This window comes from Colletes latitarsis, chromosome 2 (assembly GCF_051014445.1).
Source record: "Colletes latitarsis isolate SP2378_abdomen chromosome 2, iyColLati1, whole genome shotgun sequence".
Classification (NCBI taxonomy): domain Eukaryota; kingdom Metazoa; phylum Arthropoda; class Insecta; order Hymenoptera; family Colletidae; genus Colletes; species Colletes latitarsis.
Genome location: NC_135135.1, coordinates 27,109,434 through 27,126,574, shown reverse-complemented (window position 1 = coordinate 27,126,574; position 17,141 = coordinate 27,109,434). Strand labels below are relative to the sequence as shown.

Below are 17,141 nucleotides of genomic sequence, written 5' to 3'. Positions count from 1 at the left end.
TCGGCTTTTCCGTATGCTCGATTCGCTCTTTAATCACGATGAAACGAGAAAACCGTGGCCTCAAATACGCCCTTCAGTGGTGGCGGGGAACCAATTAGCGCGCGAAATAATTACGCTGCGTAATGCACCTCTGGTCTGACCTACGTCACGAATAATAATAATACGAGGCGATCCAGGGGATCTTTGATTTTTTAACTTTTAACAAGTCAGTCTAATAAATTTACTATTTCATCAACGTCCCACGAGGCGTTATTAAATACTTGTTTTCATACGTTAGAAAGCTTTTGATAATTATTTCTAACCTTTTAAAAAATTAATATCCTCTTATTCTACGGGGCACTTTTTCCACAAAAACGGGATAATTGTAGAGCAAAAGGAAAAGTCACGAATTACTGAAAAAATACCATCGTTTATTTCCTATTAATAAAATTATAATTCTTACATCTTACAAACGTAAATTAAATTATCCGAAGTAGGCATCGTCACTGGAGCCCTCTGTCGTGCAATTTTGAAGCAACGACGCTGGGTTGGACATGTCACTGATAGCTTGTCCCCCCGCCGCAATAACAGACTCGGCGATGCCTCCGCCAGGTCCTGGACTCGGTCCCGATCCAACCACAGCGACTCCGGTCGCGTTTACGGTTCTCAGGGGCTTCACGTCCTGCGAGCCCTCGTACGTTCGACTCTGCTGGTTCTGTGAATTGATCTCGTTGTAAACGAGCTCCTGGATCTTCAATCTAACGAACATCTGTCGGTCGAGCGGCAAACTCTTGAGAGGAGTTCGGACGCTCATGAGGAAATGATAGGTGTCGTCCTCTTCCTCCTGGCACATGCTCAATCTTTTCTGAAGGGACTCGTACCTCTTACGGTCCACCTCGGAATAATCGTTATCGATCGCGTCCATCAGGGTCCTCTTTCTGCCGATTTTGTTCATCTTAGGCGGGGGCATCACCTGATGCAGGCCATCGTCGTTCGATAGAAGGGACTGGCACGAGTCGCCGTCCAGATCGTCGAATTGTGTCTCCTCGTGGCCCTCTAGAATGTCTATTTGCGGCTCGATTTGCGTGCCGTCCGGCGAGGATCGAAGTGCAGCCGTGCAATTTTGCGAAAGGGTGCAACCGATCACGCGCGAGTTCATTTGATCCCGCAGAAAGAACAGGCTCTTGAACCAAACCCACTTCGAGTCGTGCTCGTTGGCGCCACCGTCGCACTTCCCTCGATAAGTTTTCTTCAACTCGTTTCGGAAATTGTCCCGTAGGTGCTTCCATTTCGATTTCGCGACGTCCGCTGGAAACGGTAATATATATCGTTATTCGTTGCATCGAACAAATTTTACGAGCCACACGGAAGATTTTGGTGACGCACGAGTCGTGTATTAGGATTTGAGTCGAAGGTAGACAAGTAGGACATACGAACGTAGAAATAGGTTATAAAGACTGAAACTCGAGTCGAAACGTACGAATTAAATAAAGAGCCAATTTTATTTGCGGCCACAGACTTTTTCGTATGGCATATTCATGAGTATCCTGCGAATTGACGGAATTCAATTACATCTGGTCGCACGAAATGTATCGATTAAACGAGCAAGCATCGCCGTTTGCACGAGTAACTCGTTAATTCGGCGACCAAGGTGCACGCATGCGCGAACCGTCTGGCTTAGTCGTTTTTCTACGAATCGAGTTTCTATTCAATATTCTTCTTTGGATAGAAGACGTTTACGCGACAAGAATATAAAAGTCTAATTTTTTTATTCATGCTTCGATGATATTAAATTACTCGTCTACTTTAATTAGATATTATTTTTTTTCTAAACGTAATATAGTCTTATCGATAAGTTTTTATGTGTCTCGTGATAACCTGATTAATAGTCGAACGCGTTTATATCTGTATTGCGCAAATATATCCTATCTAAAGAAGAATATTGAATATTTGAATTTTTGCATCCGACATACGTAAATTGTTAGATGTGATTCGCAAACACGTTCGATTTATTTTTGTTCGGAATTCCCATCTAACAAGTATATCGAGTGCGATTAAGGGCATAAATATGAGTAGAATGACGTAATCTAGGTGCAACTTGAAAGGTGGGTCGGTAAAAAAGGTATACATGAGAATGGAACGATTTCTTTGTTTTATTCATAAGGAATAGCCGTCCTCTGCATTTATGCAAAAGATAACAGTGAAAAAGAAAGGTGTTGCTTTTGAATAAAAGAAAACCTATTACATTCTGATGCGTAGTGTTTCTTTGATCCACCTCTGAAGTTACATCTAGATTACGTCATTCTATCTAATACATTATTTGAAAGCCATAGTGGCAAACGGTGGTAGAAACGTGACAGTAACGATAGGTCTACTTTAAGTCCATATAAACAAGTGAAGCACGAACTACGAGGTCGTTATTGCGTTAAGCGAGACGTCGCATTCAAAACATTTGCTTAATCAATTTAATACATTTTCCTTGTAGATAATTGAAAGCATGCACTACATGGAATAATGTTACTATAAACGTGGCGTGGTCTGTAAGCACGCAGTTTTCCAATCGAATAGTAGTAGCGAACGCGTTAATACGACAAAAAAAAAGTGAAATACTAAGTGAATAATATATAATTTAGGCTGTATCGCATATTGGATTTTTTTGTCGCACGTAATCGTTCGTTCGTTTCCGGAGGAACCGATGCGTCCTCGCGCGGAGCATCGACCGAACCAGGTACGGCAATCGTGTCAGTTATCGATGTTTCCAACGACACCGCTCTGTCAAACATGACCCTCGTTCGGTTTTTTTTCTACTGCGCGTGGGGTACACGGCAGGCGATAACAATTAATCGTAGTTAACCTCTGAAACCTTGTTCCTTTCGGTAAAGAAGAACGACGATAAAAATTAACGACTCGAATCGACGATCGATCGACCAGAGCGGGGAAGGGAAGGCCTCGATCGGTACACGGGCCGGTCGATCGTGCAACGAAAAAGAGGAGGGGCGTGCGTGCGCGCAATTGGAAGGTGGGAGCGTAGAAAAAAGAAGGGGAGAGGGAAAGAAACGGTAGAGAGGGAGCGATAGAGAGGAACGACGCAGGCGCGAACGAACGAGACAGAAAGAAGAGGGCAGAGTGGGAAGAGAGCGAGGCGTATACTCACTGGAGACCTCGCAAGCCCTCGCGATCTCCCGCCACATCTTCAGGATGACGTCGCGATTGTGATAGTTGACGTTCTTCTGGTCCCAGATCGCGGGCCTGGCGTGCACCTCGGTGATCAGTCTCTGGAGATCCATCGTCATCGCGTTCCTACGGGCGCTCGTGTTGCATCTCCTGGACGATCGCTTCCCGGCGGACCGACGGTTGAGCAGCGTGATGCCGGAGTTGAGGGAGGAAGCAGCCGCGCGCGAGCCGCTTCCTCTGGATACGTTTCGTTGAGATTCGTTGGTGTTGTGAACGAGCCGATTTTTTTGTTGCTTGCTCGGTTCCTCGCTGGGGATCGCCGATACGCCCGACTGTTGGTTCGGTTCTTCTTCGAGCGCGAAAATCGCGTCGGTGGTTTCGTCAGCGGTGTCTATGCCACCGACGACGACGAGCTCGTCCTCGTCGTCGGCGTTGCTGTTTCGTCGTTGCTGCCTTCTCCTCTTCTTCCTCTTGCGCCTGGCGATACGAGCGTTGCCGGCCGAGGAGGAGCTCGCGAAGCCGAGCCGAGCGGAGGATCGCAGGCGAGACGAATCCAGGGCTTTTTCCTCCTCGACTCGTGCACGCGTGCCGCCGTCCATACACGGCCGGTAACACGCGCGCTATCAGCCGGGAAGACGCGCACCCGTCTCAAAAGCAAATGTAGTTTTCCCGGTATTGTTCGCCCGTCGTTCGACCGAAACGACAGCGGTCGATTATTAACTTGAGACGACACGCGCACGTTCTCGTCCGCTCGCGAATACGCTACCCGCCTGCTCGCTAGCCAGCGCTGCCGCGCCGAGCCCAAAGTCCGAGCCTTCCTTCGCTTTTGCCCACGATTTCAGCTTCGGCTTCGGCCTCGCTCGAGCTTGCGCTCGGCTCCGCTCGGTTCGGCTCGGCCTGACTCGGCGTCGCCTCGCGCGCCACCGCTCCGCTGCAGCTCGTCGCCGCTTGCGATTCTCGACTGGACTCCGCGATATACCTATTCCGCTGGAGATGGACGAAATTCTTATCTAGATCAAACAATTCGAGTATCAAGATAAACAAATATTTATTAACGGGAGAACCCTTCGGTACAAAATGCGTAATATAAAATTATTTATCTACAAAGAAGATACATACAAAATTAATTGAGATCGAAACGTATACGAAAACCAGAATACGGCAATCTAAACAAGAATATAATATTAGCAGTCTTTATCCATTAATCGTCAGGTCGAATAAACGACACGAATAAAGCGCTGTATATTGATTCTATTCGTTCTCTATTAATCGAATGAAATTTTGTCCATCTCTGCCGCGAACCGAACCCAACCACCCTTCCTTCCGTCTATCATGCGACGCTTTTCTTTTTCCACATTCTCGCGCTCGGATTTCGTTCATCTTAATCCTGCCACTCGCTGATTCACCGTTTCCAAGTTCTCTAATCTCCCGCCCTTTCTTCCTCTTATCGCGCGATACTGTTTGTTATTATACGTTCGAGCACCACGGTAAAAAGCAAAATCCGGAGTAAGTCCACGAACATAATTTTCCGCGGGAACGTTTCTTCGATCGATCGACGCGTAGTACGTATCTCGAGTTATTGTATTTACGAGTTCTCTATTTCGTGGTCCGGTTTTACCCCGAGAAATCTAAGAAATTTAAAGAAATATCCGCCATACGTCGAGCACGGTATATACTTGGTCGTCCTGTGGACGTTTCCTCCTCGATCGATGCGAAACCGCAAGGCTGTTTTGACAGTTGCTGGTTAGAGAGCGTGCATCTGCCACTGGGACGGGTGGTTCGTCCTTCCTCGGCTCCGCTCGATGCCTCTCGGCTCGGCTCGGCCCGACTCGGTTCGATTCGGCTTCGTAACGGCGCCTCGCTCGTCGATGCTGCGACCCTAACACCAGAAATGGGTAAAATTTTTATTCAAACAATAATATTAACATATTTTAACGAGGTGAACATTCCTCTTGGCGGTACATGCGACAGTATATAGTAGTAGCGAATAGCGTAAACTAGTAGTTCTTAACCTTTTCATCTATAGACTCCTCTTGGCACTCGAGTGAAATTTATGGACCCCTTGACGTTTTAAAACATTCGTTAAATCAATGTTTCAAACCAGTACTCCGCTAAACGAGAGTTTATACGAGACCCTACAGTGCTTTTAGATATTCACGAATTTTGTTTTCTAATTGAATCGATGGAACATTTAGAATCTCAACTAATGTATCTTGGTAGCTTTACCAACGTTCGAAAGTTTGTAAAGACAGCTCAGCCGAGAAAGATTATAATTCATAATGCATCCAAGTATATCCTTGACACGAACAAGTGTATTTACCTTTTTCGTTGTCCATAGATTCGCATAGCTTTTTACATCGCGTCTGTAAAGACTATCGTCGATTTCCGTCTTATAAAACTTGACTTTAAAAGAGACGTGCCGTTACGAGCAACCCATATGTATACCTAAATCGAATATGTACTCCTTACGTGCGCAGGTATCGCGATCGATAACAGAGTGGTGCAGATTGCCATTGCACGAAGACGGACAATAGCTGCTTGCTTGCATATTGAGTTTCATTCAATCTACGAAACGCAATTCAGGTACGCCGAATGTAACCGTAGAATGCGTTTATCTCTGGCCGCAGGGAACGATATCCTCATACGCAACGCAATGATCTATCTTTGACAGTGTCTGTCGATTGTTAACGATCTCCATTAGAATCACACGTAACGCTTAAAATAATATCGATTTTTGATATAATCTTTTATTTGTTCACACGTTTTGAAAAACTTATTTTTTCTTAATCTAGAATATTTTCAGATTAAATCAGGTTTGACTGTGTGGCGCTACGGTGTGGGAACTCGTGAGAATCGTAGGAGTGAAAAGGAAGGGGGGAGGGGGTGGCGTTTCGTTCGGGCCTGCTACTAGACTCATCAGTAAGGCTTTCTAGCAGGCCCTGCCTTAGACGATTGCGATATTGGGAATCGGTCGAAGAGTGTATACAGGGTGTTCGGGCAACCGTGGGAAAAATTTTAATGAGAGATTCTAGAGGCTAAAATAAGGCGAAAATCAAGAATACCAATTTGTTGATGGAGGCTTCGTTAAAAAGTTATTAACAATTAAATTAAAAAATTTCAAATCGTTTTGGAAAAATTATTTTCGATTGCGTGGGTCAATTACAATCATTTTTGATGAATACACATAACTTCGAAATACCATCCATTTTCGAGAAAAAAAATCGAGAAGGTGTGAAATTTTCCTACGAAATTAAAATATTTCAAATCGTTCTGAAAAAAATATTATTAGCTGTGGGGGTCAATTACAATCATTTTTGGTCATTACACATACCCCCGAAATCCTGCGCATTTTCGAGAAAAAAATTCAGTACGGACGGAACTTTAATCGTTAATAACTTTTTAACGAAGCCTCAGTCAAGAAATTGATATTCTTGATTTTCGTCTTATTTTGACTTCTAGAATCCCCCATTAAATTTTTTCCCAGGGTTGACTGAACACTCTGTATAACAACCGAGGGGTGGGTCGAGTGCTTGTGAGAACGCGATCCCTCTGGTGGCGAGCATGGGAGGCGACGCCACAGCTGTTTATCAAGATACAAGAAATCTTGATGAACTTGCATCTTCTGATAATAAGCTTTTTAAAAAATAAATCTTTCCAATTAGAGAAACTCCTATTGTTAGTTGTTTATCTTCGATTACTTTTTGATTAATCGATTCAATCTTAATTAGATACGTTCGATCGAATGTTTCCATTACGATAATGGTTGGAACGCCTGCGTTAGGTCCAGCAAAAGTGTACCGTGTTTCACTGAACCATCGCAAAAAGGTTTCTTGTACGGATACCGTAAATTTATTTAATTCAAATTTAAGTTCTAGAGACAAAATGACAAAATGAATTTTATTTCTTGCTTTGTCACGTTTAATCAAATCAGAACTCTGCCGAAAATAACGGAGAAACAGAACAACGCGCCCTTTCCTTTAATTACTTAAGTCTCGAGATCGGGAAGTTAGATGGGAGTGTTGCGTATTCAGACTAATTTAAGTTCCGGGGTCGTCGGGGAATTTTGAATATATTATACAAGGTTGGAAATCGTGGCGTGCTTTCGCATGCATTATTATTCCAGCGTCGTATCGACGAGAGCCACGATGACGTTGAAGTTTAAACTTGTCTCCATAACGATGTAACGATTCTTTATTAAAAGCACGGGTCGTCGTTTGAGCAATAAGATTTAATATTGTTATCGAGTAAACCGAATATCGTCTTTGATAAAAAGATCTGATCATCGTTGACATAATAAAGTAACATACAAGAATCAAAAAGTTTCTATAAACAAAAATACGGAGAACGTAAGTGGGTTAGGAAGGTGATTTCAAAGACTAATTTTTCATTCAAGGATTCGATTCTTTATTAGTAACTTTTACGCTTTACAGTGGATGTAGCATGATTCTCTGTTTCCTGAGAAGGATGTTTAGCATCGTTTAGCAAGATTAATAAATTAATAAAAAAAAAGTTTTATAAAGATTGTTCCAAGAATTCAACTTTATATTATAACAGTTTTCAATCCCTAATTAAAAGACAGATGCAGTTTTTTAAATAGCTACGTAGGTGAACGTAGTTGGAACGTTTTTCAAAAAGTCGTAATCAACGTATTTCATGAGTTGGTTGTCGGGTTTTGGAATCCTTCCATTGATTTTACCCAGAACCTTCTCGAAAGTCACTGCGCATTTTGTTTCGATCGTTTTCACGACATTCGCCTTAAATACGTCCACGACAACTTTCATCACAGCGTTTACCACCTTGTCGAACGCGTGACCCTCGAGCTTAACGTCCACTTTCCTAAAATTCAAACAGAATTTTATTAAAAGGAACAATAAAGACGTATAAAATTAACAACAATGTTAACATGTTTAACCAGTTATCTGTGTCGCTCCGTGTTGAAAGTGCGAATTTCTGTGTGGCACGAAAATCGATCGATGACGAGTATAGTCGTCAAGCACAGAGTAAGTGTTGCTGTTAAAATATTATATCAAAAAGATAGGTTTATTTTATAAAACTCGTCATGACAAAAAATCCTGGCACTTCTTCATGACGAGTATACTCGTCAAACACAGTTAACTGGTTAACAAGCAACGTAGAATTATATTCCCATGAAATAAATAAATGAAATTACTGGATAGCTGTAATCTTGAGCGAGTCGAGAAGGATTTTATAGCTGTCGAAGTTTATTGATACCACTGCACGCATTTTCATGGTCGTGAAGCGGCCGTCGAAGAGTCCCTTTCTCGATATGATTGCGTATTTGAGATAGTAGTTGTATTTCAGCTGAAAGTGTCGGTAGAAAGTAATGTTGTTATTAGTTCGCTCGACTCGTGCCCCCGTTCGGTAACGACTTTTTTATCTTACGTCGAGAACATCGAATTTCAAGGAGATGTCCACCGTCAGAGTCTTGTTGTCGTACGTCAGAACGATGTCATCGCCGCGAGTTATCGTCGACAGTCCTACCAACTGACCATTCGTCATGCTGAGAGATCCTTTCAGCCCTAGGATTCCGCCCTGTAATAATAAAAGCATCGATTTGTAACGAAAGTACACTATCATCTAGAAATCCACGAAATTATCGAAAACCAAAGTCATTGTTTATTTCGATGCAACTGAATTTTTGAAGAAACATCAACGAGAAATGAACAATACTTTCGATAACGCGGAATACGATAGAGCAAACAGAGATAAATACCAGCTGCTTCGAGTAATCGCTCATTGGCAGTGGGTCCAACGAGTCTTTCAAGATAATTTCTCGAATCGCGGGCACCATCTCGTCGAACAGCTCGTTGATCTGCACCGATACCCTTCCTTGGCTGCCATTGTACACTCTGCAACGCGAGAAAACGGAAATTGAGAAGTAATTGGTTTTCGAGATAATAATTTCAGGAACGCGTACTTCCATTTCTCTTAATCTGTAATAGTTGGGGTCCCCAAGTTGGGGTTAAGCAAATTAATTAAATCGTACAAGAAACATTATTCTATGCTTTTGTGTATGAATTAGGATTACTGTGGTTCAAGTTAGAGCATCCTGTGATCGTAACAAACGTTTGTCGTGACATTGAAAACTTACTCGAGCTCGGGATGTGCGAAACCCACAGCGACCAAAGCGGACGCGACGAGCAACACGAGCAGGCGAATTTGAGCGATCATCGTGGTCGAGTAATCTAGTCGAAGGTAGAAAGTAAGAATGATTCCGATTAACGCTCCCGTTCGTCTTTTATTCACACTTTATTTCGTTATCGGAACGCATCTTATCGAGTTATCGTATCCTCTCAGCATTATCGTTTTTATTGTCGAATACTTTTGTTATTGTACAATAACGTGAATTAAAACAATTAGATAAGACGAATAGAAAAGTGATTTCTTTACAAGCTATCTTACACGCGTTACAACGTGTAATCGATTACATTTTGAATTAGCTCATCCACGACTTGTTTGTCCGCGTTGAAGTATTTTCTGCATTTTTTACAGTTACGTCTGTTTATCGATCACTTGTGCAGGGTGTTCGATCAACCATGGGAAAAATTTTAATGGGGGATTCTGGGGGCCAAAGTAAGACGAAAATCAAGAATATCAATTTTTCGTTTGAGACTTCGTTAAAAAGTTATTAACAATTAAATTCAAAAATTTCAAATCGTTTTGAAAAAATTATTTTCGGTTGTGAGGGTCAATTACAATCATTTTTGGTGAATAGACATACCCCCGAAATCCTACCCACTTTCTAGAAAAAAATTCGAGGTGTGAAATTTTTCGACGGAAAAAAAATTTCAAATCGCTCTGAAAAAAATATTGTTAGCTGTGGGGGTCAATTACAATTATTTTTGGTGAATAGACATACCCCCGAAATCTTGCGCATTTTCGAGAAAAAAAATCATTACTGGCGGAACTTTAAACGTTAATAACTTTTTAACGAAACCTCCACGAACAAATTGGTATTCTTGATTTTCGTCTTATTTTGGCCTCTAGAATCCCCCATTAAAATTTTTCCGAAGGGTGAACAACCTGTATAGGGGATGAATTTTAGTTTTAATTATTACACTTTTGTTTCCATGGATCGTTTAAAAAGCACCAATATTTTATTGCGATTTTCTGAAATTTCTTCTGTATTTTTCGTCAATTCGATATATCAAATTTATCTTTTATCACTGATTGTCATTTATCACAGGGGTGGCTTGACACCCTGTATGTGTATAACAAAAAATACTTTTGCAAGCGAGATATCATACATTTTATAATTGACGATTTTAATGATATTTTAAGTTTAATATTGCGGTGCTTGCCAGAGAAATAAATAATTTAATACATTCTTTTCACATCGAGTTACGTCGTTGTTAATAACATAAGAATCTTCCACGGCGAAATGTTTTCGTTCATCAGTTCTATATATTCTTGAAACATCGCAGTTGCGAGTTTCTCGATTTCCTCGGTCAACAACTTTTTTACCAAACGTATGCCAACGTTGGTAATGGGTATAATCAATCGTTCCGCCAAGCTGCTGCCATGTATAGTCATTGTCATGGATCTGTGAAAAGTACACCTGGTTAGTATACAGGGTGTTCGACCACCTGGGAAAAATTTTAATAGAAGATTCTAGGAGCCAAAATAAGACGAAAATCAAGAATACCAATTTGTTCATTGAAGCTTTGTTAAAAAGTTATTAACGTTTAAAGTTGCGCCTGTAGATAGGCAACAGCTGCGTTCGCGCGATAGTGGTTCTCACTCAGCATGAGAAACTCTACTTAGTGACTCATCGATCAGCCATATTGTTTCGTGAGTGAGAGCCACTATCGCGCGTGCGCAGCTGTTTCCAAGTTGCCGTTCTACAGGCGGAACTTTAAACATTAATAACTCCTTAACGAATCCTTAATCAACAAATTGCTATTCTTGATTTTCGTCTTATTTTGGCTCCTAGAATCTCTCATTAAAATTTTTCCCAGGGGTATAATTTCTTTAGAAAAGACGTTTGTCGATAAAGAAGAAAAGCTCGTACTCGATGTTGGTCAGCTTGAGCTTTCTCAGAACAAATTTGCAGTCGATGATATTAAAATCGACGCCAATGTCGAGTCGAATCGATGCTGCCTCCGCGACTATTCTCCCGTACTTTTCCAAGAACAGGAGTTTCACGAAATAATTGTAGGTGAACTGAAAAGGCAAATGAAACGTGTTTTAAACTAATCTAAATTTAAATGTCGACGAACGACACGCGACATAATTACCAAAATGCTGTCGAACGCGATGTTTGCGTCGATACTCAGTGTCTTATCTCTGTAGACGCCGATGGCTCCGCCAGCCCGTTTAAATTCGGATAGATAATACAACGATCCTGAAGAGAAGTAGTACGTTAATTCGTCGTGGGTTGTAGGCAGAAATAGGAATGGCTGAAAACAAAATGCAGAAACATTCCAACAGTTGAATATTTTCAAAACTAATTTGCAAATAAAGTCTTCTTAAAAATTTGTTTTCTAAAGCTCAAGGTCCGATATAATGTTATTATTCTCTGGGAAAAATTTTAGGGGGAGATTCTAGAGGCCAAAATAAGACGAAAATCAAGAATATCAATTTGTCGATGGAGAGTTCGTTAAAAAGTTATTAACAATTAAATTTCTGTCCGTAATGAATTTTTTTCTCGAAAATGTGCAAGATTTCGGGGGTATGTCCATTCACCAAAAATGATTGTAATTAACCCCCGCAATTGAAAATAATTTTTCCAGAACGATTTTCAACGTTGATCAAAATTAAAATCTAAATTGCAGTTATTTTTTTTTTACCAATACTGAACAACAGTTTATTGAAAAATTCCGCCTACGCAGTAACGCGACAGGTAATCTCACGATTTCACAATACCGAGGCGTAATCGAGTACAATTACGATTAATCGTTTCGCAATACGAAAATACATCTCAATCGCAGAGGGGTAACATTTTTCTTTTAGTTTAATTAAAATTTCTCATCGTGTCAGTTGCAAAGTTGTTACCTGCAAATGGAAAAGACGTTTCTTGGATTTTTCAGAACAAGAAAAACAGATAATACCGTAGATTTAAAACTATATTTTTCATAATATTTTATTATGAGATCAAGTTCAGTAGTGTTTCGATAAAACCACTTGGTTTCCTTAATCGATTCTTATCATTGTAATTCGAAATGTTTCAACAGCTCTATTTCACATCGATAAATAAAATCACCAGCAGCGATAGGGAAAAATGTTATACAAAGTTAATTAACCGAGATAACGATATATATATTTCATTCTTCTTTGTCGTGCATAATAGCGTAAAATTATTACAAATAAATTTTAATGCAAATATCTGTAATCGATGACCGTAAATCTAGGGTTAATTTTAAATATCAACGTGATGATGCAAAGGAACGTTCGTGTTCGCCTTGGTTCAAGTTCAGATTCAACGATCACTGCCTTGAATCATTCAGGAGAAGTAGGTTACGCGTTCAACCAGACCCACGCGACAACATTCAATTCCGCTGACGTGTCTCTGGCAGAGTAACACCGAAATGGATTTAATATACTTTAGTTTGCATTTCTACAAAATGCGTATCTCTAAATACAGGTAACCCTCCTATAACACGGTAGATAGATTCCTAAAAAATACCGTGTTATATGAAACCCAGAGCCGGTACAAAAACGAGAGTCACGTTCCGCAAATTTATTAAAAAGAAATATTTTTTTTTAATTCTACATAAACAACTTAATTTTTATGAAAAATATAAATGCATGTATAACACAAAACAAAGAAAAAAACAAAAAATATTATTTCAATTTAACGCTCAATTTAATTAATTATAGTTCGTATATTATATTTTCATGTAAAGCCACTATAGTTCATTATTCCTTCGCGTTATTATTTTAAGGTAATTTAGTTTTTAAATATGTTAAGCAACAATTATGTTATCTAGTGCTGTAGAAGTACAATGTTGTGCGAAGGTTTTCGCTATTTTCTTATCGTGCTATAGCGAAACCGTGTTGTAGGAGGGCTACCTGTACACTCGTTGATACGAGCTGCTTCGAATTATTACATTTACAAAAATTGTAAGAACTACGGTCATGGTCGTGGTTCGAGTCTCCTTTCGATTGTAACTTTGTTCTGGTCGAAGGTCGGAACAGTACTGCGACTTGAGCGAGAGATCGAAAGCGCTCAGGTTCAGTGTCGAGTCGCAGCGCGACGATCGCCGACTATCGAGAGTCTGCTTTCGATTTCGCTCGACTTGGAATCGAAACGCGAAGAATGCAGTCGGGTAACGGATCTTTGGAACACCGGTGTAACGTTGCCTGGAACCGAGGGGAAAGATTCTCGGTAAGGAAGGTTCAACGGCCGATTCACTGTCGTTTTCGTTCGAGGTTCAACGCTCGTCGATTTCGCTTTCGTCGATCGGGTGTCTCGCGCGAGTTCACATTCCCTTTCGCTCGTTGACCCACTGACCTTCAAGCTTCATTTCGACCTCGAAACCCAGATTCCCGAGATGTCCAAGACATTCAAACTTTCGTGATTGTTCAAGACAGATCCTAACCTCTTCTTTAAGTGTGGTTAAATAAAAGTTACAATTTTAATTATACAGGATGTTCGGCCAGACCTGGGAAAAATTTTAATGGGGGATTCTAGAGGCCAAAATAAGACGAAAATCAAGAATACCAATTTGTCGATGGAGGCTTCGTTAAAAAGTTATTAACAATTAAAGTTCCGTCAGTACTGAATTTTTTTTCTCGAAAATGCGCAGGATTTCGGGGGTATGTGTAATGACCAAAAATGATTGTAATTGACCCCCACAGCTAATAATATTTTTTTCAGAACGATTTGAAATATTTTAATTTCGTAGGAAAATTTCACACCTTCTCGATTTTTTTTCTCGAAAATGGATGGTATTTCGAAGTTATGTGTATTCACCAAAAATGATTATAATTGACCCCCGAAACCAAAAATAATTTTTCCAGAACGATGTGAAATTTTTGAATTTAATTGTTAATAACTTTTTAACGAATCCTCCATGAACAAATTGGTATTCTTGATTTTCGTCTTATTTTGGCCTCTAGAATCCCTCATTAAAATTTTTCCCACGGGTGCTCGAACACCCTGTATATAAAATTTATTGCTACGTATTGGTTTTGCTGGCTATTATTCGAGTAAAATATTACTCGTGTCTACCACGGGCTAGTAGACGTGTTAATCAGCGCACAGAAGCGTTAATCAACGGCATTGAATTAACGTTTGCCTTGACGTCTCTTTCGCGTCATGCGAAAAGTCCACGAATTGCAAACGTATCGAACACTCACCAACCGGAAGCTTCGATGAATGTCGGGAATCGTCAGGGGATCCAACTCGTTTGTAAGAAAGAATTCCGATGCAAGACGCGAAAAATCGTCTATGTATTCGGTCAAATCTAAACAAAGCCCTTCCTCTACGAAACAACGATTGTAGCGTGGTTCTTTGTTCTCGAAATCGTTGCTCGACCAAAGGCCAGTTCTGTTTACGTGTCCTGTGTTCGGTTCGGTCGAAGTTGCAAACACAATCGCAACGATGCAGCAGACGAACGTGGCGTCGGTAAAAGAAAATACTTTCCGTCGCATTTAAATGTCGCTTGTTTCGACGGTTTTTTCTCTACTGCTGTTAGAAACCATACAATGTTCTTACTGTAATTTGTTTTGTTCGTGTTAGCGTGTTTTTCCACGACCTCGTTGTTTGGTTAATCGAAACAATTTCGAATTTAATTAGCATTCTTATCTGAGGTCTGTGTTTTCGTGTTATCGTTGCAACTCGACGATAAAAACGATGTCATTGAGCGTAGACTCGAACCGAGTTATCAAAGAATGACGATTCATCGATATTATCGACGCGGGAAACCATCGCTCGTTACGTGGTGCCATCGCGGAGATCAATCCACAGCTATTTACCACGCGACTCGACGTTCTACATTAGCGACGTTAATTAACTCGTTCATTAAAAGATTACAAGCCACCTTTAGTTAGCAACTGTATTTGCTTATTTTTTAAAGAGAGATACGATCAGGATTTTATTTGAATAATAATGACGTATTAAAATTCAGTACTTTATTCACAACATTTATTCAATTCAACAGTTTGTTTTCTAAAGAGATCTTTATACATCATAATGCTTCTTGGTAGACATTATACGTTTCTTTTTCGGGAACAATGAAAAATAAATCTTAATAGCTGCTTGCTAAAAAGAAGTAGGCTGTCCCTTTAGTTAGAGATATGTTTACTGCTACACGTGTACAAAATAAAATACTATGTACAGAAAATGACAAATTAAACGAACTTTTTATGCTTGTGTGCCAGTTATTTATAGTTGAACTTCATAAAACTAGAAGCATTAACTATGGTACGGTGATATGACAAGCTTTAACAAATGCTGCTGTACAACCTAACCTTAAATCTAACAGCTTAACTCTATGTTAGGATAAAGGTAAGAGAACACGTAGAAAAAGTTCGTTAACGAGCAAAAAGCGACTCGGTCGAAGTGACACCTCAAGTTGTCGGCCGTAAAAGAGCGACGAACAAAGAACGTTCTACATCGTTTGTAAACAAGTTTGATCGATCTTTGTTTTTACCAACCATGTGTACTACGTAGTGCATACACGCTTTCGAAACTTATTTGCAGAGAGAATAACGCGTCATGTTATCTACAATCCCGAAATAAACAAACAAATTACAGAATTTCGATTCAACAAAAAGCTCATTGGGAATGTACGATAAGACGAACTTTACAAACTCCTATTTTAATGATGTTTTATTTTTTATGCTTTTTAGGTCTGGGTTAGGTTAGGTTTGACGTTTTGATCCTTCTTAGTTTCGATTCAACAAAAAGCTCAATGTGAATGTACTATAAGACGAATTTTACAAACTCATATTATAATGATGTTTTGATCCTTCTTAGTTTAGGTTTGAGTTAGGTTAAGTTTGACATTTTGATTCTTTTTAGTTTCGATTCAACAAAAAGCTCATTGTGAATGTACTATAACACGAATTTTACAAACTCATATTATAATGATATTTTGATCCTTCTTAATTTAGGTTTGAGTTAGGTTAAGTTTGACATTTTGATCCTTTTTAGTTTCGATTCAACAAAAAGCTCAATGTGAATGTATTATAAGACGAATTTTACAAACTCATATTATAATGATGTTTTGATCCTTCTTAGTTTAGGTTTGAGTTAGGTTAAGTTTGACATTTTGATTCTTTTTAGTTTCGATTCAACAAAAAGCTCAATGTGAATGTACGTTAAGACGAATTTTACAAACTCATATTATAATGACGTTTTATTTTTGATCCTTCTTAGGTCTGGGTTAGGTTAGGTTTGACGTTTTGATCCTTCTTAGTTTCGATTCAACAAAAAGCTCAATATGAATGTACTATAAGACCAACTTTACAAACTCATATTATAATGACATTTTGATCCTTCTTAATTTAGGTCTAGGTTAGGTTAGGTTTGACGTTTTGATCCTTCTTAATTTCGATTCAACAAAAAGCTCAATATGAATGTACTATAAGACCAACTTTACAAACTCATATTACAATGACGTTTTGATCCTTCTTAGTTTAGGGTCATTCTCAAAAGAATTATACCAAATGAATCCTAAAATGTTATGGCCAATATGGTAAATCATGCAATGATTTGGTCAGGAGATAATTAAGTCTTTGATCTCTAAACGTCGAAACGTCGGTATAATGTAACCTTGCGTTTAAGACGGAATTTGTTTGTCTTAATTAGAGAATTGTTATCGCGCTGCGAGCTCGTAACTTGCTAATGTAATTCGCTTGTTATTTTTACGCTTCTATTTATTTTCGCGTTTTACAGGTGCCGCGACGTAGCTCGTGTGCCAGCTAGATATTCATCTACGCGTTATAATAACAAGACGTTGATATCTTTCATGCGACAATTTTGATCGGGAGAAATGAGAAACGCAATTGTAGGATCGTTT

The 17,141-nt window shown here is 39.7% G+C and overlaps 4 protein-coding genes across 4 annotated transcripts in view; 1 reads left to right on the top strand and 3 right to left on the bottom strand.

Moving 5' to 3' along the window:
• Positions 1-395: 395 nt before the first annotated feature.
• On the bottom strand, positions 396-4,106 carry LOC143351547 (uncharacterized). The gene is made up of 2 exons (XM_076783170.1): positions 3,134-4,106; positions 396-1,287 (listed from the first exon to the last, which is right to left on the bottom strand). Exons 1-2 carry the CDS (start codon positions 3,750-3,752, stop codon positions 464-466), a joined length of 1,443 nt encoding a protein of 480 aa, XP_076639285.1. The 5' UTR covers positions 3,753-4,106; the 3' UTR covers positions 396-463.
• Positions 4,107-4,127: 21 nt separating this feature from the next.
• Positions 4,128-17,141, top strand: part of Lpin (phosphatidate phosphatase LPIN) — a 44,537-nt gene continuing 31,523 nt past the window's right edge. The window contains exon 1 of the transcript XR_013081762.1: positions 4,128-5,048. The gene's annotated coding sequence lies outside the window, so the exon portion shown is untranslated. The remainder of the gene's footprint in view (positions 5,049-17,141) is intronic.
• LOC143347543 (uncharacterized) lies at positions 7,592-9,415 on the bottom strand. The gene is made up of 5 exons (XM_076776775.1): positions 9,266-9,415; positions 8,888-9,023; positions 8,557-8,706; positions 8,324-8,475; positions 7,592-7,989 (listed from the first exon to the last, which is right to left on the bottom strand). The coding sequence occupies exons 1-5, from the start codon at positions 9,343-9,345 to the stop codon at positions 7,743-7,745; spliced, it is 765 nt and encodes a 254-aa protein (XP_076632890.1). The 5' UTR covers positions 9,346-9,415; the 3' UTR covers positions 7,592-7,742.
• LOC143347534 (uncharacterized) lies at positions 9,553-14,852 on the bottom strand. Its single transcript, XM_076776764.1, has 4 exons — positions 14,476-14,852; positions 11,412-11,573; positions 11,186-11,337; positions 9,553-10,717 (listed from the first exon to the last, which is right to left on the bottom strand). Exons 1-4 carry the CDS (start codon positions 14,767-14,769, stop codon positions 10,516-10,518), a joined length of 810 nt encoding a protein of 269 aa, XP_076632879.1. The 5' UTR covers positions 14,770-14,852; the 3' UTR covers positions 9,553-10,515.

Excerpts from the sequence above, each read along its gene's own strand:
- LOC143347543 (XM_076776775.1), bottom strand. The coding sequence starts at position 9,345 with ATGATCGCTCAAATTCGCCTGCTCGTGTTGCTCGTCGCGTCCGCTTTG. Across the intron at positions 8,476-8,556 it reads TGAAATTCGATGTTCTCGAC|CTGAAATACAACTACTATCT; the intron begins GTAAGATAAAAA and ends CGACACTTTCAG. Across the intron at positions 7,990-8,323 it reads CTCAAGATTACAGCTATCCA|GAAAGTGGACGTTAAGCTCG; the intron begins GTAATTTCATTT and ends TTTGAATTTTAG.
- LOC143347534 (XM_076776764.1), bottom strand. The coding sequence starts at position 14,769 with ATGCGACGGAAAGTATTTTCTTTTACCGACGCCACGTTCGTCTGCTGC. Across the intron at positions 11,338-11,411 it reads TCGCGTTCGACAGCATTTTG|TTCACCTACAATTATTTCGT; the intron begins GTAATTATGTCG and ends TTGCCTTTTCAG. Across the intron at positions 10,718-11,185 it reads CTCAAGCTGACCAACATCGA|ATCCATGACAATGACTATAC; the intron begins GTACGAGCTTTT and ends TACTTTTCACAG.
- LOC143351547 (XM_076783170.1), bottom strand. The coding sequence starts at position 3,752 with ATGGACGGCGGCACGCGTGCACGAGTCGAGGAGGAAAAAGCCCTGGAT. Across the intron at positions 1,288-3,133 it reads GAGGGCTTGCGAGGTCTCCA|CGGACGTCGCGAAATCGAAA; the intron begins GTGAGTATACGC and ends TACCGTTTCCAG.